We start from the raw sequence: 22,782 nt of genomic DNA on the forward strand, positions 1-22,782 counted from the left end.
TGTTTCTTTATCTCACACAAGACTCGCTTGTACTCTGACATCCTGTTCCGTTGAAATGAATATTCACTATAAAAGTCCACACCATCAATGTACTTACACACCAGTCACCTCATCCTCTCTAGAACAGACATACCCTCCTTGTCTAACACAGTCATACTCTATATCTCGTCCTGATATTGGCGTCCGACACCTCCACCCTACCCCCAGTAGGATCATCACCTTCTCCGTAATATAATCAAAATACCGCTCATTAATCAGTGTACATACAGCAGATGTCTCACACTTGAATTACTATCATTGCACTTATGATACAACCGTATCGACTGTTTTACATCTAGACCAACACACAACATATGTATTAGTGCCTCACAGTTTCCCTTACTAAAATCTCCGTATTCATCCTTTATATTCATACACCACACTGATATGTCGGTCACCACCACATCACCTCTACTGTCTCTTTTAATTGCAGCATGTCTGATGTACACCAAACAGTTACAATTCCTAAAACGTTCTATATATATATATATATATATATATATATATATATATATATATATATATATATATATACTAGTATATAAACAATTCGGGAAGTGCATGTTCTGCATGTTTGTTTTGAATACATGTGTATGTTCAGTCTAAACAAACATATAGTGACAGTTCGGTTCAACATTGAGTGGACATTTAGTGCAGGCAAACATATAATGCAGGCGGACATATAAGGGCTCACTATACGTACAAAACAAATAATGTGACCATAAATTACATTTAGATTGTGCAATATTTGTATATTTTTGATGCGGTTAAAATTGGTTAGTGTACTGAACTACACGTATATTATATGTGGGACAGACATTATGTACGAGAAAAATTCCTTCTTTATATTCGAGACGTTTCAAATTTTGGAAAAGGAGTAAATACATTTATTGATAAATTGTGCTTTTATTCAAACTTGAAAATGCTTAAATGATAATTCGGGGGTGAGGGTGGGTTGAGGTATTCATTGACTGAAAATGCCTCATTTGTGAATATGTTCCAGAGCTCTTCTTCGCCCTGCCTTCACCAGCTCCTCTACCACACTCACATGTCCTCCCTCGCATGCAACTGTCAGTGGTGTATTCCCGTCATTATCCTGTAGATTGATATCAGCTCCCGCCTTCACCAGCTTCTCCACCATACTTACATGTCCTCCCTCGCATGCAACTGTCAGTGGTGTATTCCCGTCATTATCCTGTAGATTGATATCAGCCCCCGCCTTCACCAGCTCCTCCACCACACTCTCATGTCCTGCATTACATGCAGCTCTCAGTGGGGTATACCCCCATCGATTCTGTAGATTGATATCAGCCACTGCCTTCACCAGATCCTCCACCACACCCACATGTCCACCCTCGCATGCAACTGTCAGTGGTGTATTCCCGTCATTATCCTGTAGATTGATATCAGCCCCCGCCTTCACCAGCTCCTCCACCACACTCTCATGTCCTGCATTACATGCAGCTCTCAGTGGGGTATACCCCCATCGATTCTGTAGATTGATATCAGCCACTGCCTTCACCAGATCCTCCACCACACCCACATGTCCACCCTCGCATGCAACTGTCAGTGGTGTATTCCCGTCATTATCCTGTAGATTGATATCAGCCCCCGCCTTCACCAGCTCCTCCACCACACTCTCATGTCCTGCATTACATGCAGCTCTCAGTGGGGTATACCCCCATCGATTCTGTAGATTGATATCAGCCACTGCCTTCACCAGATCCTCCACCACACCCACATGTTCACCCTCGCATGCAACTGTCAGTGGTGTATTCCCGTCATTATCCTGTAGATTGATATCAGCCCCCACCTTCATCAGCTTCTCCATTATACTCACATATCCTCTCATGCATGCAACTGTCAGTGGTGTATTCCCGTCATTATCCCGTAGATTGGTATCAGCCCCCGCCTTCACCAGCTCCTCCACCACACTCTCATGTCCTACATTACATGCAGCTCTCAGTGGGGTACACCCCCATCTATTCTGTTGATTGATATCAGCTTTCGCCTTCACCAGCACCTCCACCACACTCTCATGTCCTGCATAACATGCAACTGTCAGTGGTGTATTCCCGTCATTATCCTGTAGATTGATATCAGCCCCCGCCGTCACCAGCTCCTCCACCACACTCACATGTCCTCCATCGCATGCAACTGTCAGTGGTGTATTCCCGTCATTATCCTGTAGATTTATATCAGCCCTCGCCTTCACCAGCTCCTTCACCACACTCACATGTCCTCCCTTACATGCAGCTATCAGTGGTGTATAGCTTACATTATCCTGTAGATTGACATCAGCATCCGCCTTCACCAGCTCCACCACCACACTCACATGTCCTAACTCACACGCAGCTGTCAGTGGTGTATTCCTGTCATTATCCTGTAGATTGATATCAGCCCGCGCCTTCACCAGCTTCTCCACCACACTCACATGTCCTGCCTTACTTGCAGCTTTCAGAGGACTATTCCCGCCATTATCCTGTAGATTGACATCAGCCCGCGCCTTCACCAGCTCCTCCACCACACTCACATGTCCTGCCTTACTTGCAGCTTTCAGAGGACTATTCCCGCCATTATCCTGTAGATTGACATCAGCCCCCACCTTCACCAGCTCCTCCACCACACTCACATGTCCTGCCTTACTTGCAGTTTTCAGAGGACTATTCCCGTCATTATCCTGCAGATTGATATCAGCCCCCACCTTCATCAGCTCCTGTATCACACTCACATGTCCTTGCATACTTGCAGCTGCCAGTGGTGTACGCCCATTAACATCACATATATTTAGATCAGCCGTCACCTTCACCAGCTCCTCCACCACACTTACATGTCCTCCTTCACATGCAGCTATCAGTGGTGTATCCCCCAGACGATTCTGTTGATTGATATCAGCACCCGCCTTCATCAGCTCCTCCAGCACACTCACATGTCCTCCCTCACATGCAGCTATCAGTGGTGTAATCCCGAAATCATGCTCTAGATTGACATCAGCACCCGCCTTCACCAGCTCCTTCACCACACTCACATGTCCTGCATTACATGCAGCACCAAGAGGTGAATAAATAAACCAGGGCCTATCTTTACTCCCATCGATTGCTTTCTTACAGACAGGAAGTAAAAGTCTGACTGACTGTACATCACCACTATAACAACTCAACAGAAGTAATCTATACTTTTCTATTAACCTATTGTTTTCATTTTCCTGTCTAATACATGTATCTATCCCAGATTTAGACTGATGTGAAGAATTTCCTGTTATCTCAAATAATTCACATATTTCATTGTGTAGTCCAGTCTGTTGAACTATGTACTCTAATATATGATAATGTCCATACAAAATCACCCAGCTGATCACTCTCACATTGTATTCATTCGATTGTATCCCCTTATCCCTCTTATCCAACAGCACTGTCTGTTTCCAATACTCAATCAGCTCCCTCGTCTCCTTACTCCCATCACTCTCCTCCTTCACACATCCTCGTTTACTCACTATCTTATCTACCTCTCCCTGACTGGACAGAAATACGGATTTTAATTCTGTGTATGACTTTGTCTCTAACACACCAATAAAAGCCTGACATACCTGGGTATGTGCTAAAACTTCATTCCTGAAAACATCATACAGCTCCATGTTCTGTATGTCTCTGTACAATCTCTCTGCTAACAGTGGGTACTGGTCCTCATCTAACCTTATACACAGATCAAACGATTCCTTTCTCTCATCGTTTTCATCATCGCTCTCCTTCCTTTTTCCTTCAATAGCATTAGTACTCTCATCTCCCTCACTAGATTGAGTACCACTCTCCTTCACTTTTCCATCACTAATTCTATCCCTCTCAATAGATTGAGAATCACTCTGTTTCTCTTTTACATCACTATCATCGCTACTTTTATCCCCCTTACTAGATTGAAAATCCCCCTGTTTCTCTATCATTTTGTTCACAATACCTGGTTCAATTGTCTGTGGTTTGACATAATTAGCAATATAACTACTACTCATATACAACAACATTTTGTCCGGAAACTGTTTGCCATACTGATAAGCACATATTTCAAACATGGAGTCATGTATAAATGTGTAGTGTGCACCACACTGTTTTGTGTATGTCCCCTCCATTGCTGACAAGGCTTTCACAAACTTGAATGCATCAGTTTGGTTTTCTAATTCACAATTTTCCAAAGTATCACTTTTCATATTCATGAAATGTTCATTTTTTCTATCTTTTAAAATGTCTTTAGAGATGCTGTTTTCATTTAGCATACATAAAACAAGTGTTGCATAATTCAGTTTGTTATGCCTTTGCATATCATCAAGTTCATCTATGATACATTGAACTGGATTCAGGAAAAACGTTGGACCAAGAGCTTTGAATTTTGTTTCCTTTGAAAATAATTTACAGAGAAGGGGAAACATGTGAGATGTTGATGTCAGCAATTCAGGCGATATTAGATCTTCCTTTAAACCATATTTCTTGAGAATCTGTTTTTTGTCTTCGTCATCTAATGCATTATAAGAACTGTGTAACTTAATCACATTCTCATCTTTGGTAAGGAATGGTTTGTAAGACAGTGTCTCATTGAACACAGCCTCTCTACATGTCATCAAAGTTCTAGACTTATCCATGCAAGGCTGTGTTATTTTCTTTTCATAATTAGTCAACACATCTAAATTAGTTTTTTGGAGGCCAAAGACACCCACTACATCATCAATAACAAAAACCTGCGGATTCTTTGTGTCACAGTATTGCTTTAGCTCTCTGATTTCATCAATTGGTACAACCTGATAACCTTCTTCCTGGAGCTTGAGGGCGATGTGATGAGCCGTGGCCGACTTCCCGGACCCAGGTACTCCGACAAATGTTACGTATGGTTGGTTTCTCACTTTCTGCATCACTGACGGGAAGCTGTGGGTTTCATAGTAAAGCTTGTTTTCCTCTGTCCATCTTTGAACCTCAATATCGTATTGCTCTGAAATTACATATTGACGAACTTACAGCTGAATAAATGATGTTTCATTTCATAATACGCTTGATGTGTAAAAGTGAATTACTTTAATGTAAACAACACCCTGATGTGACACATTCAGTATGGATATATGTATATTCATATAACACAGTATACGTTTATTTCAAAACTATGTAGTTCAAATGTCAAAATGGTATCAATAGTTTATGAAGGTTAAATGAACGGAAGCAGGTCCGGCCTTTAATTTGTTCGGTAGTTCATCGACAAACAACGGAATAGCTCAATATCGTCAAGCAGTGTGAGGAAAGTTCACGGTAAATATCATTGAACGATGGTTATACAGACATATTAGTAAACATTATGTACCCTGAGCATTAAATAGTGGGGCAGGGGCAGGGCAGCAATGCTCACATAACATACAGTACAGAAAAACGTTGAAAGCTGCCAATATTTAATGGTAGCAATGCTTTCTGATTTTGAATGTTAGCAGAATTTGCTGATCTTAATATGTATTTCACGATAATGTACCTCTACTTCATTATGGTTTACATTTTCTTTACTGGCATCCGTATTTCACACAATGATGTGCCCGAGTCTATTCAAAGTGATCTAAATGTTTTCTGACAGAAAATAATACAAAACATGAAAATCTACCCGCCAGTCACTATAAAACAATATCAGTACAAGCTTAAGTTACATTGTTTTTAATGCCGATTTCTTTTTCTTACGCAATTTAAAAAAATTATGATTTCAAACATGTAGATTGAAGTGAATGTTGAGCGTCTGGAAGTCAGTTCTAAGAAGACATACAATGGATGTATACACTTCTAATTTCTTTACTTCGTTTCTTTCTTCATTGCTGAAAACTGAGTCAATCGTTATGAATTAATTTAGTATTGTACTATTAATTATAAGTACCAGTATTGGAGGACAATAAGAGACCCGTGGGCCACATTGCTCAACTGAGTTACCTTGGCCCATATTTAAAGATTTTACCTATATATTCGCATGTAAAACTTTGATCCCTATTGTAGCCCTAATCTACCCCAAGGGTCATGCCTTTTACAAAGTTGAATCTGCACTATGTAAGGAACCTTTCAGGTAAATGTAAACTTTTCTGGCCCATTTGTTCTTTCGAAGATTTTAAAGATTTTCCCTATGTACAGTGGAGCCTCGGTAATCCGGACGCCATTAATCCGGACGATTCACCTTCCGGACGATTTTTCTAGGGAACGGAATTTTTATACATTATTTTGCATCATTAATCCGGAAATTTGCGTTCCGGATCCGGACGATTACTTATTACTACAAAACGTTATACTGCGTTGAAAATTGTACCGTTAATCCGAACGGTAATTTTGTTTCAGGAAGGTCTGTGTTGGACAATTTTAGCAAGGCGCAAATTATAAAGAAAACAAGCTAAACTCTAATTGAAGCGATTACCTGTACCCTGTCAACATCTCTCTATAATTAGGTGGTGTGTGATGTTATGTCAATTAGATAGCACGTGCCGATCGAGACATTGTATCGCCAATTTTCGCACATAAGATTTTTATTGTGTGAAGTGTTGAATTTTGTGAATAAATCTGTAGCATATTATTTTATAGTCTTAATCAATAGCCTAATAGTATTAACAAATTAAACATCATGCGGTAATGATAATTTTTTAACTGCTACACATATCATTTGCATTGATTCGTAAATTGATTATCGGCTTATGCAAATCTAAAATGTGTAGATTATACTTCTAGATTCTGGATTTTATACTGTTGATTGGCGTGAAATATATATGTATGTTCATGCACATGTATACGTAGTAAGTTTTTAACGTTTAGAATGTCACGCATGTAGAATGTACCTGTGTACGATTGATTCTTGTTACGATGTTGTAGAGCTTTATTGCTTTCGAATTTTTAAACTCTGGGTAGAAGTGAGAAAATTACCATTTTAAGGAAAATGACAATTAAATTTTGTATGTACCCGTAATGTTAGTTTCACCCGAGTTTTGTTCCGTTATTATCGCATCATGAAAATAATGGGTGCGCGTGGCTAGATCAAAGCAGTATTAGGCCTTGATATTACGAGCTTCAATGATTCTGTGCTCCCGATATTGGCTAGGATAATTATAGAGTAAGAAATATAAACCCTGACAGATTGAATTTTGGTTAAAGAATGTTGTTAACTGACTTGATAATCACGAAATTCTTATGTCAACTTTGGACGATGAAGATTGTTTTAACAGACCGCCGAACCCGTGAATCGTGACAAATGGAAATCACCGGCCTCTTTAAGAAGTAAAAGTGTGATGAAATGTTTGAAGTGTGAATTATTATGTTAGTTACTAATGTAATGATTTATTTACTTATAGTTACATAAAGTGCTTCATTATTTGTTTTAGTGCATACGGTACACAGTTTTGTATATTTATTTGTAGGGCTCATATACACAATGTAAGCATGCGCAAATACACTGAACACATACATAAAATTTTAGTGCTTTGAAATACATGTAAATATTAACATTATCATAATTTATTTATTAATGCAAATGGTCAAATCCAATGATAGAATGTGTTTAATTCACTAGCATCAATAAAGTAGACATATATTGGTTACTTATGTAAAGATAGAAAATATGCGATTCAATCATAAGGACGCTTCATTTATCCGGACGATTTTGCTTGGAACCAAAGTGTCCGGATTAACGAGGCTCCACTGTATTTGAATGTAATACTTTGCTCCCCTATTGTGGCGCCACCCTACCCCGGGGTCTGTGATGTCAACAAACTTCAATCTGTAACATGTCATGAAGCTTTCATGTAAATGTAAACTTCTCTGGCCCAATGCTTCTTGAGAAGATTTCTAAATATTTTCTCTATACATTGGTATGTAAAACTTCGATCCCCTATTGTGGCCCATCCTACCCCTGGCAGCCATGATTTTAACAAACTTGAATTAGCACTACGTCAGAAATCTTTTATGTAAATTTGTATTTTCTCGGCCCAGTGGTTCTTGTGAAGATTTTCAAAGATTTTACCTATATATTCGCATGCAAAAATGTGATCCCCTATTGTGACCCCAGTCTACTCCCGGGAGTCTTGATTTGAACAACATGAATCTGCACTATGTCAGGAAGCTTTCAGGTGAATTTTAACTTTTCTCGCTGAGTGGTTCCTGGGAGGAAGATTTTTAAATGACTCCACCCTATTTTGTGATTATCCTCCCTTTGAAAGCTCTTCGCAGAAGGATGCTTTTTGCCAAGTTTGGTTGAAATTGGCCTATTGGCTCTAGTGAAGAAATTTTTTAAAATTCACATTCATTTTCACTATTTTGCTATTATCTCCCCTTGTCGCCCTTCACGTGAACACACTTGAATTCCCTTCATCCATAGATGCGTTTTGCTAAGTTTGGTTGAAATAGGGCCAGTGGTTCTGGAAATGGTTTTTAAAACTCGTCAACTCATTTTCACTATTTCGCCATTATCTCCGGGTGTTACCCTTCATTTGAACAAGCAGTGAATGAGTTCATTTTAGAAGAAATTTAAGCAGTACGAGATTTGGAAATCTATACTGCGTCAAATCCTATAATTATTCAAAACTTGCAATATTATCAATGCTATGAAAATTTCACCTACTGCAATGCATGTCAGAGAAAAAACCAAGATGTACAGAATTTAATTGATTACTTAATAATTGTAGCTGCAGAAGCAATTTTGCAAGATTGCTGGCATGGTGGACTACAGCAAGGCAGTACTTGCCGATTTTAAATACTAGCAATGCTTGCTGATTTTAAATGCTAGCAATGCTTGCCAATTTCGAATGATAGCAATGCTTGCCAATTTTGAATGCTAGCAGTGCTTGACAATTTTGAATGCTAGCAGTGCTTGCCGATTTTGAATATCTGGAAAGCTTGTTCAGAGTTGATATTTGTGTATAAATGTAATTAAACTTAACTAAAGACTTAAATGTACTTTCTAATGATTGGCTATTCTATTGACTTACCTCTCACATTTGGTGGGATTGGGGACTCAGTTAGTTTCACTACTTTACCTAAAACAATGAAATAAAACATTTTACTTAATAAGAGGCCCACGGGCCACATCACTCACCTGAGTCACCAAGTCCCCTATCTAAAAAATGTTCCTATATATTTGCATGTAAAATACCCCAGGGACCATGAGTTTTACAAACTTGAATCTGCACTATGCCAAGAAACTTTCATGTAAATTTCTTTAGCCCAATGGTTCTTGAGAAGAAGATTTTTAAAGATTTTCTTTTTATAGTAGTCTGTAAATCTTTGATCCCCATTTTTGAGCTCATCCTATCTTTGGGGGCATGATTGTAAAAAAAAAACTTAATCTGTACTATGTCAGGAAGCTTTCATGTCAATGTAAACTTTTCTGGCCCAGTAAATCTTCAGAAGATTTTCAATGATTTTCGCTAGATATATTTGCATGTAAAACTTTCATCTTCCTCTAATGTGGCCCCATTCTATCCCCGGGGGCCCATGTTTGATGAATTTGAATCTGCGCTATGTCAGAAAGCTTTCATATAAATTTCAGCTTTTCTGGCTCAGTGTTTTATGAGAAGAAGATTTTTAAAGATTTTCCCTATTTATTCGCATGTAAAACTTCAATCCCCTATTGTCGCCCCAACTTATCCCTGGGGGCCATGAATTTAACAAACTTTGATTTGCATGTCAGGAAGCTGTCATGTAAATTTCAGCTCCTCTGGCCCAGTGATTCTGGAGAAGAAAATTCTTAAATTACCCCACCCTATTTTCGCATTTTTGTGATGGTCTCCCCGTTGAAGGGAGCATGGTCCTCTCATTTGAACAAATTTAAAAGCCCTGCACCCAAGGATGCTTTGCACCAAGTTTGGATGAAATTACCAGTGGTTCTGGTAAAGAAGATGGAAATGTGAAAAGTTTACACCGACGCTGATGACAGACAATTTAACAGACAAATTTTGCTCAGAAAAGCTGACTTGAGCTGAAGGCTCAGGTGAACTAAAAAGATATTGTATAAAGCTTGATTTTATCCACACAGTATCTAACACCTCAAAACGTTCTTCACCAACCAATTACATGTAATTCTAAACTGCATTTATTTCAAAGAAACAAAACATGATTAAGTACATAACATTGGAATTTTTGAGATTGGAAGACAAGTGCACTTATATCAATTCCTCACTCTTGTACATGGAAGGTGAAGATAACAAACAGTGATAAATCTCATAACTCCTATAAGCAATACAAAATAGATAAGTTGGGCAAACACGGACCCTTGGACACACCAGAGGTAGGATCAGGTGCCTAGGAGGAGTAAGCATCCCCTGTCGACCGGTCACACCCGCCGTGAGCCCTATATCCTGATCAGGTACACGGAGTTATACGTAGTCAAAATCAGTGTGCCATTAGAACGGCCTAACAATCGGTATGAATCACGTCAGACAGCATTTGATCCAATGATAGGTTGTATTGAGGAACTAGATCGTTATAGCGACCATAGAATTTGCGAAATGCTGATTTCAATCGAGACTATTGAAACCCTTGTACCATCAACTTGTTTGTCAGCAGCTTGCCTAAATTTAAAAACCGACTATATGCAGAACAAGCTCTTGCATATCGAATCAGCTGAGAGATATAAACACAATGTGCAGGTAATAATGCAATACATGTATTGCTACATAAATATGGGAAATTGACGATGGAGAAGCTAAAATCATCCCGTTTGTCATACAGTTGAGTGGTCAGTTTGCCGTTAATGTATACTTTCAATAAAATATCTAAGTATGAAGCAGAAGTGGACGACTCTGTGGTGTCTTTTATTTCGAGCTCACAGAGATAAATCGAATCGACATATGAAAGTTATTATTGTTAATAGACAAAACGTCGCATATCTACATGTCGAATTGAAGGCCACAATGTAGAAGTTTTTGAATAAATTCTGCTTCATATGAATATAGAAACATGTCAACTAACAAAGGAGCACAAGTCTTGCCCATGGGAATTCCAACAGACTGTTGGAAGACCCGATCACCAAAGACCACGAAGATATTGTCAATGAGGAACTCTAGCATATTTTTTATTTCATCGTTAGAGTATTTGAGCGTGGAATCAGAGTGGTGTTTCACAAAGTAAGTTTTTGGATGACTGATCACTAGATATGGATATTTCCTTTTTCCATTTTTGTTCAAGAAGCAACTGTATATGATGTCAAAAAGTCTAGTCTTTAATTTATCGTGAGAAATGGTCGTGTATAGAGTTGAAAAGTCATAGATTTTGATGTTATTGATTTGGGAAAAGTTTTGCGATTTCAAGTTTACTAAAAGTGTTTTAGAGTTTTTTAGAATCCACATTTGATTAACACCACTTCTGGCATATGTACAGTCCCTGAAACGTTCTTCTTTCCCACTTGAACGGTGAGCGAACGGTGAACGCACGGTGGGCGAACGGTGAACGAACGCAGAGCGAACGGTGAACGAACGCAGAGTGAACGGTGAACGCAATTTGGTGAACGGTGAGCGAACGCAGAGCGCAAAGTGAACGGTGAACGAACGCTGAGCGCACGCTGAATGCAAAATGATCTATTTACTCGGAATGTTTCTGATTTTTTCCTGAGATTTTACTTATTTCATAATCATGTAATAAAATACATGTACATTTCATCAATTACTAAAAAAGAATTAAATAAACCGGAATCATGATACAGCATATTTTACAGTTCTGGATATATTCAATGTAATATATTTTTGTACAAGTACCGAGTATTCATGTATATATTTCATGAAATTATCGCAAATTGTACATTAATACACGCAACAGTCATACACAAACAAAAGCAAATTTCATATGTACATTGTGTATACCATTACATGTACAGATACATTTAATGCATGGGTATAATATATAAACAATGCATGTGAAAAGGAAAACACTATAGTCTACATGTGTAATGACATCCAGAATTATCAGGTGTTCATGTATGGCTTCAAATTTTACGAGCTCGATCGTTTGGGATACCTGTAATTAAAAAACACCCCCGAAAGGAGTCAAGATAGATGAAGTAAACAAACAATAAGGACGGTATACCCTGTGTCAACACCTCAACACTGCTAACAGTATTAATATTCCTACTTACATTATGTGTCATTCATTTGTCACAGCTACATCGATTCGAGGAAATAATCAATACCAAACTTTCTATTTTTATTATTGATTTGACCATAGATTGCAGGCATAAAAAGAGCTATATGAGTTTGACATTTTGACACGTACATACGGTACAATGTACATTATGTAGCATCGTTTGTTTGTTTTTATTTTTCAAAGTAGGGGGGTTACTTGTTTAAAACTCTTGTCAAGCAATGCAAAATAATTATAATAATGTGTGCCCAAACTTGTAAATGCTAAATCGTGAACACAGGGGAAGAGGTTTTCATTACCTGAAACTGCCTTATTTTTTGTTCTTCTAGGGTTAAATTCATAACGACAAGATCTTATATTCGTCTCTCATTTAGAATGTTTTAACAAAAGCTCAAATGAACCTTTCGGCATTCACAGTGAATAATCCTGACATTTTGTACTTTAAAATTAAATTTCTGATATAGTAAGAAAGTATCCTTCCACTCTTTCGCACACGTTCAATTTTCATTTTCGCCTTGCTGTCAAGATTGGTCCATTCACCATGGTGTTCCGAATGACAATGAAAAAACTCAACAATGAATGAACGGTGAGCGCACGCTGAACGCTTTGTGAACGGGGAACGAACGGTGAGCGCACGCTGAACGCAAAACTGTGAACGGAGAGCGCACGGTGAACGCACGGTGAGCGAACGGAAAAATGGTAAAGTAGAACGCTTCAGGGACTGTAGTCTCACAGTAAGTTTGAAGTTTCTCCTTCATAGTTGTAAACGTATGTTCATATGAATTTATCAGCCTATAGCTTACTCCACACATAATTCTGTCGCTTAACATTCAGCATTTAGAAGTGAAATTCTCGAGTCTTTCAAATATGACCTTAAACATGGAGGTACCGAGTTGTGGCAGGCGTTGACACATTAAAGAACTCACACTGCTACGCATCGTTGGAAACCCACAATCGGTCGCACTTCTTTTACCTCCTGTGGTACACAAAGGCGATATTTTCACTTAACTCATTAAAATCCATGACCTTTAATGATGTATTGAGGACAAATGGGAATCACTATGCGTCAGCAGTAATGACGGCGCTCAAGAAAGAGTAGGTTTTGTTGTGCCACTATCAAAGATTGGGGTTACAGGGTTCTATTGTCAAAAACGTCACTTGAACAGTAAAGCTATTATCTAGAGTGTCTCAACTTTCACCTAATAGACGTATCGTTTGCATGCAGTCTTTGTACGAATAAATAAAATAGGATATGCAAATTCAATGAATCAATGGTCACGAAAGTGGACCAGAAGAAAGAGGAAAGAGATAAGTTGTTAGGAGTATTTATATTTTGAATACATTTTATTTAAAAAAACTGACAGAGAAGATATCGCTGAATGCTTAGGAACTTGTCAAAATCTTCCATTTGAAAGCCATGTTCTTCTATACTCCCGAACACTGGAAAAAGGGGGCTTTTTATTGGTTGAATATCGCAATAAGGAATGGTAAAGCGACAAAACACATAAAGAAGCTGAACCGTCACACCTTCCAGCGAAAAAAAATGGCGTTGAAGTTGTGTCACACAGGAGGTAAAAGAAGTGCGACCGACCGTCGGTTTCCGACGATGGCTACAGTATAACTACGGTTCAGAACTAGTATAGGTCTAAATATGTGGTACTTAACATACAGCTGGTGATGTCTAAATATGAGTGAAAAATATTAATGGGACGTAATACGAGCAATAAACCAACTCTACACATATTGAAATCGACTATTTAACAAAAACAGTCAACCAACCAATTCCACACACATTGAAATGAGTTATTAAAAAGTGTTGCTTAATCATTTGGTCAGTGAACCAGTGTAAGTGAACAATAAAAGTGATATTGAAATACTCAACATTGACCCCCATCGTGGTCAGTGAACCAGTGTATGAAAACACAAAAAATAAACCCCTGAGTTGACTTATTCGTCAGATTAATCCTTATTCTCGTTAAACTTGTAATCCTTCTCCAATGGCACAACAATGTATCACATGTTGGTCAAACTGTAAATTCCTTATACATGTATTTGTTTTTCGCCTTTAAGTATTTGTAGCCCACGGCAATGAAGTTGTTATCTATCTGCTTTGTGTGGTTCTTTATCACTTTTCAGAGGTAACACACTAATATTTGTCCCTAAACAAGTTGTTTAGAATTAAGAAATGTTTTTATTTCTTTAATAATAAAAATTATATTCAAAAGGGGTCGAATGCTGTCTTATCTTGTCTTCAACATGTCAGCAAAAATATGCCCCAACATTGAAATAGTATTTAGAATTATGGTGCTGTACCTTGTTTCAACTTGTGTACTAATATTGTACATACGTAAAACACATGCAATTTAAACACAATTCCCTTCTTCACTTCAATGTAGCACAAGGACTTTGAACATATTATCAATGTCATTTTGTGAACGATATAATTACAAACTAAATAAACAAAGACTAACTAATGTAGTTAATTTTGCATCTATGTTTTATCATATCAGAATCAAAAATACATTTTCTAAAATGTATTATGTACCAAGATCAAGTTTCATATTTCTAACTTTAGATATTTTGAAATAATCAGCCTGAGTTTTAATTCATCTGGGTAAACTGTATACTTGGTGATGAATACATTTTCATTTTCCTACAAATGTTTGTACTATCTAAGTTCAATATTCTTGCCCATTTTATCAACATACAAACATATTAGTATATTGTATTTACAGTACCATCTATCTCCATACAAACATATCAAATATAAGTTTATGTCATACCATGCAACTTCTTTGTTTCCTCTGCAGTTTCCTCAACCTTCCCTGCAAATATATGATGAAAAATAATTCATTACTGAAACAAGCTTTCTATACAACATGTCACATCCCTGGACAAAATTGTGGTTTCACGTCTCGCTAAATAATTCTTCACTCATAGGGAGACGTCACCATTGCTGGTGAAAGGTCGCGAAATTTAGGCCTGCATCATGTTGCACGTTCAACGCTTATGACCTTTGAGCTGGTAGGGATCTAGTTGCAATATATAATGAATCCCTCTCAGACTTTTTTTTACGAAGATCATATGGAATTGCCTGCATTCTCCAGGAAACGTCAAAATAAAACGCAGAGGCCCACCGGCCACAACGTTTAACTGCACAGCAGTTCCTAGCAATAACAAAAGCCCATGGGCCACATCGCTCACCTGAGTCACCTTGGTCCACATCAGAAGACTTTCCATATATATTTGCATGTAAAACCGTAGTCACTAATATGGCCCCAACATACCCCTGGAGCAGGCCATGGTTTTTGCAAACTTGAATCTACACTATGTCAGAAACTTTCATGTAAATGTGAACTTCTTTGGCCCAATGGTTCTTGAGAAGAAGATTTTTAAAGATTGTTCCTATATATTTGTATGTAAAACTTTGATCCCCTATTGGGGCCCCATCCGACCCCCGGGGGCCAGGATTTTAACAAACCTGGATCCGCATTATGTCAGAAAGCTTTCATGTAAATATAAGCTTTTCTGGCTCAGTGCATGGTTCTTGAGAAGATGATTTTTAAAGATTTTCTCTATATATTTGTATGTAAAACTTTGATCCCCCCTTGTGGCCCCATCCGACCCCCGGGGTCGTCATTTTAACAAACTTGAATCTGCACTATATCAGGAAACTTTCATGTAAATATCAGCTTTTCTGGCTCAGTGGTTCTTGAGAAGAAGATTTTTAAAGATTTTCCCTTTATATTTGTATGTAAAACTTTGATCCCCTATTGTGGCCCCATCCTACCCCAGGAGGTCATGATTTGAACAAACTCAACTCTGCACTATGTTAGGAAGCTTTCATGCAAATATCAGCTTTTCTGTCTTAGTGGTTCTTGGGAAGAAGATTTTGAAAGATTGTTCCTATATATTTGTATGTAAAACTTTCATCCCCTATTGTGGCCCCATCCGACCCCAGGGGGCCAGGATTTTAACAAACTTGAATCTGCATTATCTCAGAAAGCTTTCATGTAAATATCAGCTTTTCTGGCTCAGTGGTTCTTGAGAAGAAGATTTTTTCTATATATTTGTATGTAAAACTTTGATCCCCTATTGTGGCCCTATCCGACCCCCGGGTGCCATCATTTTAATAAACCTGAATCTGCACTATATTAGAAAGCTTTCATGTAAATATAAGCTTTCCTGGGGCAGTGGTTCTTGAGAATAAGACTTTTAAAGATTTTCCCTTTATATTTGTATGTAAAACTTTGATCCCCTATTGTGGCCCCATCCGACCTCCGAGTACCATGATTTTAAGAAACCCGAATCTGCACTATATCAGAAAGCTTTGCTATAAATCTCAGTTCTTTCTGGCTCAGTGGTTCTTGAAAAGATTTTTAAAGATTGATCCTATATATTTGTATGTAAAACTTTGATCCCCCTTGTGGCCCCATCCTACCCCCGGGGGCCATAATTTTAACAAACTTGAATCTGCATTATATCAGGAAGCTTTCATGTTAATCTCAGCTTTTCTGGCTCAGTGGTTCTTGAGAAGATGAATTTTAAAGATTGTTCCTATATATTTGTATGCAAAACTTTGATCCCCCTTATGGCCCCATCCGACCCCCGGGGGCCAGAAGTTTAACAATTTAGTATCTGCACTATATCAGGAAGCTTTCATATAAATCTCAGCTTTTCTGGCGCAGTGTTTCTTGAGAAGAAGATTTTTTAAAGATTTTCCCTTTATATTTGTATGTAAAACTTTGATCCCCTATTGTGGCCCCATCCTACCCCAGGGGGGCATGATTTGAACAAACTTAACTCTGCACTATGTTAGGAAGCTTTCATGCAAATATCAGCTTTTCTGGCTCAGTGGTTCTTGGGAAGAAGATTTTAAAGTTTTTCTCTATATATTTGTATATAAAACTTTGATCCCCTATTATGACCCCATCCGACCCCAGGGGGCCAATATTTGAACAAACTTGAATCTGCATTATGTCAGAAAGCTTTCATGTAAATATCAGCTTTTCTGGATCAGTGGTTCTTGAGAAGATGAGCTTTTAGCTCAGGTGAGGTAAAAACGCTTGAGCAAATCTATAATCATACAAGCAGCTTGGTTCAGAAAAGAAATTCAATGGTAATATCTAAAATTCATTAATTATAAAACTTAATCATTAATCTTGACTACAAATTCACCAATTACCATTTGTCTTTGTAGACGGTAATGACCTTTTATAGTTACAAATTTCATGTAAAAGATGTTCTGTGACAAGTTCGGTTCCCTATTCATTCGCATATAAAACTCTGATCCCTTATTCTGGCCCCAACATACCCCAGAGATCACGAATTTTACATACTTGAATCTCTGCGATATGTCAGGAAGCTTTTATGTGAATTTTAGCTTCCCTGGCCCTGTGGTTCCTGAGAAGAATATTTTTAAATGACCCCACACTATTTTTGCATTTTTGTAATTATCTCCCTTTTGAAGGGGGCATATGACCCTTCATTTTAACAAACCTGAATCCCCTTCACTTAAGGATGATTTGAATCATGCTTGAATAAAATTGGCCCAGTAGTTTTGGAGAAGATTTTTCTACACACGTACATGAACATGTAAAATTTGATCCCCTAATGTGGTCCCGTCCTACCCTCGGGGGCCATGATGTGAACAAATTGGAATCTACTCTACATCAGAAAAATGTCCACTCTTATGGCCCAGTGGTTCTTGAGAAGAAGAATTTTGAAAATGTTTGCATTTTTTTTATTATCTCCCCTTTATTTGAATAAACTTGAATCAACTTTACCCAAGGACGCTATTTACCACGTTTGGTTGAAATTGGCCAAGTGGTTCTGGAGAAGAAGATGACAATGTGAAAAGTTTACAACGATGCCGCCGACACCGATAGCTGAGTTAACATTGGAAAGGGTTTGCATTGTTGCAGGTAGGAGGGATCTGCATCATACAACACCTACAATGACTACGACAAGTTTTGTGGTCTCAGAATTATCAACTGTGAAAGATGACTGCAGACTACTCGATCATAAATTTGTTACATCAAGACATTATGCATCCCGAATTTCACATATATCTATTTGAAATTGGGATATACCTATACTGTCCCGTCTTGTTTGTTGAATGCATCTATCTATTTGGAGAGGGTTTTCTGCTCATTTTAAATATCCATTTAGCTTTAATTCAGTATCAATAGTATTAAGTTTAAAGATGTTTTAAAAATCTTAATATATGTAACTTTTACTATACATGTAATATACCAAGTTTGACCCCATCCTGAAATCAGATCCTTTACCTTGGGGATCATGAAATTTACAGTTTTTGTAGAGAACATTTTTAAACATTAGTCATTGTTTGGCAGTTCTAGCCCAGTCACCGAGGCTTCAGGGATTAGCAGGTGTCTTGAAATTAATCATATATATCTCCATTGTCCCAAAGATACTTCATACCAAATTCAAAAAGAATTGGAATGGTAAGTTATCAAGATGAAGTTAAAATGTTGAATAGTTAACACATCTAATCAATAACATGTAACCTTTTGGCCCTATCCTGATACCAAAACCCCTATCTCTGGAATCATGAAATTCCCAATTGTGGTAAAGGGATACCTGTTCATTTCAAATATCCATTAGTTTCAATTTAGTATTAACAACATTAAAGATATTTTCTTGAAACTATTTTACAGATAAATACTATATGAATACCAAGTGTGGCCCGCCCTGGATTCAGAACCTCTATTACATAGGTCATGAATTTGACTTTTATGCATTTAGTTTTTCTGACACATGTGCAGTTCTTTTGAAAATTGGTATATTTCTGACAGTTCTTGCCACACCCCTAAGACCCATGGGAAGCAGGAGTCCTGAAATTTTCAATTTATACCCCCCTTGTGTCAAAGATGCTTCATATTATATTAGAAAAGAATTGAAATGGCAGTTATGAAGGAGAAGTTAAAGATGTTCAATCGATAACGAACGATGCACAGCGGATTTTGATCATTTGCAATATAGGTCACTTGAGTTTACTCCTAATAACTATATTGGATATTATTCATCCTTATTTTGCAGCTTCAGTGAAGAATTATGGCAAGAGTAAACAATTTTCACCTCATAATTTATCAGTGACCTTTATCAAATCTAAAATACAACTGCAGTGATTAAGGGTAACAAAAACAAAATCTAGTCATCAGTAAAATTATAAGAAGTCCACGTCTCCATTACAAGGTAACAACACAACATCTGTAGTCATTAGAAAAATTATAAGATAAGGACTCCTGTGTATACCAGAGTTTGAATCAAGTGCGTAGGAAGAGTAAGCATCCCCTGTTGACCGGTCACAACTCATTGGCCCATCATACATTAATAAACAATCGCTGATCAATATGATATGATATATAATGATATAGTAATACACTTACAAAACTCAAAACTGATATTGCATAATATTGCCATACTTTTAAGGCTGACCATCATTTTCCTGGTCGTCTTATCTTCCTCCACCTGCTTCTTCAGTTCTTCCTCATAATGTAGGTCATTTTCAGGGTCCATCGACTCTCTATGTAGGAAATCCACATCTTTTTCATATTTGTTTCCATTCATGAGGAAAGCATCCAGATCTACCATTGCAGACCTAATGGTGGACCAAATGGAATGAAAGTCTGAGATGGACATGGATGGATCAGATGAGTGAACACAACGATTCCGAACCAATCGAATCCTCTCAATGGTGGCAGAGACGCTCTTGTCACTGGGGTCAGGATCGTTGCCCCAGCCATTGGATTGTGGTGGTATGCTAGATATATTCCTCAATAAGATATACAGTAATGAAATGTCCATATCAACATAGTTTCCAGCATAGTTCCCAGTTCGTGGTAAGATGAGGTCTCGTTGATCTCTGTTAAGTCGAGGAAGATTAAGCTTGTTTTGTTTAATGACATGATGGAATGAGTGTGGTGGGACGTAGTGACGCAATAAATCACGTAGACCATCCGTGCAGGGACCGAGTACAACTCGACACGCTCTGTTTGCGTTCGTTGTTTCTGGCGTTGATTCATAAGAACTCGTCATTACCTTATATCAAGTCGGGCACTAGTCTGTGGAGGGAATGTAAACAGGAATTATTTTTAATGTATGATTTCTATCTATTAACAATTACTTTGATGCAAGTTTAGGACAGTGTAACTCGGCAGCTGCTTTATAAAGAATCACTTTCGTCTGCGTATGGCATTAGTATGCTTCATTAATGGTATGTGTGCCGTATTAAACCATATTTTGTTCGATGTTAAAAAAGCAGACCGTGTATTTTGTCAGTATGATAAGCTATGAAAAATAATGTGATTGGAAAATTTTGACAAATTATATATGGGTATATGGTTATTAAAGGAGTACTGGTCTACTCAATGTATTGAGGGACAAACGGTGATTTCCCAATCTTAATGTGGCAGGGTGATTTTTATATCTAATTGAATTTTCTACATTTGTCAATACTAAGCTGTGCTATATTAATTGAATGAAATCTATTCACAACATTCTATTGGCCAGGTTGTTTGTAGGAATTCACTCACTCTAGCTAAAACCAGTTTAATAACTTTTTCTTCTATAAATAAGTTTCGCGGGCTATTTTCATCAGTGCGGGAAATTTGTTTTAGAGGGAGTAGACCTATACATGTAGCTGCCCGTTGTGCCACACCTTAAGGTATATATTTGAAATGTTTATTATTAACTGATTGATAATTATGTACGTTGAACTATTTTTTTATCAGTATATTTCTCTACTATGAAATGACCGTTTTTTGATCAAGGACTATAAATTTTGTTACTTTTTGAAGTAAAGTAATAAAGTCGATCATATACATTTCATTGGAATATTTTGACTTCTTTAAAGGGAAATACGAATATGAATTTATGTAATTGTATATTTTGTTGCATATGTATGTGTGATTTGTTAATTTCAGATCTGCCATTGCCTTTAGTTGTTAATAAATTTAATAAAACCTACGTCGCTTGGTTATATTAATAAGATTAGATCTTCTCTAACCGTTACACTGGAGAAGGATCTGACAGCATTCCGTGTGAGGTCATGTTATTTAACCTTTCACACCTGACCAATGAAATGACAGCTTTCGCTAGCATGACAGTTTAGCTGTTATATCGGAACATCCTTGGTATGTAACGCATGGACGGGAATAAATGCCAGGAAGCACAGGAATTTAATTGAACAATATTGCAGCGGTCATGAGCAATGCTAGAATGCCACAGAAAATATATTTTAACGGCAATGAAATGTATAGTACTCGTACGTGGATTTCGTTTTGTTGAAACTGTCGGGGATAGCGGTGGGAACCAGCGATGTGTAAAACACTTCAATAAAAAATAAAGTGCACCGCCACGGCACATGATACGCCCATCACATATTGTTAACAGTATAGATTGTACCCATTAAAACATTTTTTTATATCACCTTAATTAAATGTCACAGTGACCTTAAAGTAGGATGTGACACACCTTCTACCTAAGATGCATTAGTTGACCAATTTTGGAGATTCTAGGTCTAATAGTTTTCAAGTTATGAGCCGGACAAGTTTTTGCCATATATGGTCATATCTTCTTAATGAAAAGTCACAGTGACCTGGTTTTAATGTGCGACACGCCTTCTACCCAAGATGTATCTACAGACAAAGTTTGATGATTCTAGGCCTTGTAGTATTTAAGTTACGGGTCGGACACGAAAAAGCTAATAGACGGACGGACAGACGGACGGACATGAACGCCATACCAAAATACGTCCCGTCTTAAGACGGGCGTATAAAAACCAAACAAACTGAAATTAGCAACTGATCGTCTTTAACTATGCAATACATTACTCACCTAGGGTATTAAACAACAGTGATGATCATCCTTAACTCCAATGCTGAGCTCTCCATGATGAAAACATACAGACACTAGATCAAACGAGAACAACTCGATCCGATCTATAATAATCAAAATTAGATATATAGCAATATACGTGAGCAGATGAAAGGACCCAACTTTAATTCGATTTGGACAACTCCACACCGTGTGCTCTGCTGACTGTGTTCTCTTTAAAGAAGTGAACAGGTGTGGTTGTAGATGTAGGCTATGTCTGTATTCTCATTAGATAAAAGGACAGGTATAGTTCTAGATGTAGGTTAAGTCTGTATTATCATTAGAGAAGTAGACAGGTGTAGTTGTAGATGTAGGTTAAGTCTGTATTATCATTAGAGAAGTAGACAGGCATACATGCCAACTTTTAAAAATCCCCATGAGGGATTTTGCGCGCGACGACCTTTTTTCAAAGCTCAAAATTCACGACATTTTACCATGAAAATAAATATTTGTCTTTTCAAATAAAATACCAATCAAATCATTGTAAATGTATCATATATTAACACAACATCAAGTGTGTTTGACCATTAACTATATAAAAATAAAAACTCTGAAAGATATACATAAATATTTTATTAAAATCATTCAGCAAAAAATCCTCTCCAACAACAAGTCACATACATATTATCAAATAATACTTAAAGTTGAATCCTTTTACACCATACAATAAACATTAGCTGGTCTATATATCAAAATTTAAATTAAAGCACATGCATTTAGGTACGACTAT

The 22,782-nt window shown here is 37.5% G+C and overlaps 1 protein-coding gene across 1 annotated transcript; it reads right to left on the bottom strand.

The window, feature by feature from the left end:
• Positions 1 to 590: 590 nt before the first annotated feature.
• LOC125656331 (uncharacterized) lies at positions 591 to 20,222 on the bottom strand. Its single transcript, XM_056160863.1, has 5 exons — positions 19,565 to 20,222; positions 14,936 to 14,977; positions 9,008 to 9,055; positions 1,789 to 5,010; positions 591 to 1,686 (listed from the first exon to the last, which is right to left on the bottom strand). The coding sequence occupies exons 1-5, from the start codon at positions 20,211 to 20,213 to the stop codon at positions 1,022 to 1,024; spliced, it is 4,626 nt and encodes a 1,541-aa protein (XP_056016838.1). The 5' UTR covers positions 20,214 to 20,222; the 3' UTR covers positions 591 to 1,021.
• Between the last annotated feature and the right edge of the window lie 2,560 nt (positions 20,223 to 22,782).

The sequence above is a fragment of the Ostrea edulis genome, chromosome 3 (assembly GCF_947568905.1).
Source record: "Ostrea edulis chromosome 3, xbOstEdul1.1, whole genome shotgun sequence".
Lineage (NCBI taxonomy): Eukaryota > Metazoa > Mollusca > Bivalvia > Ostreida > Ostreidae > Ostrea > Ostrea edulis.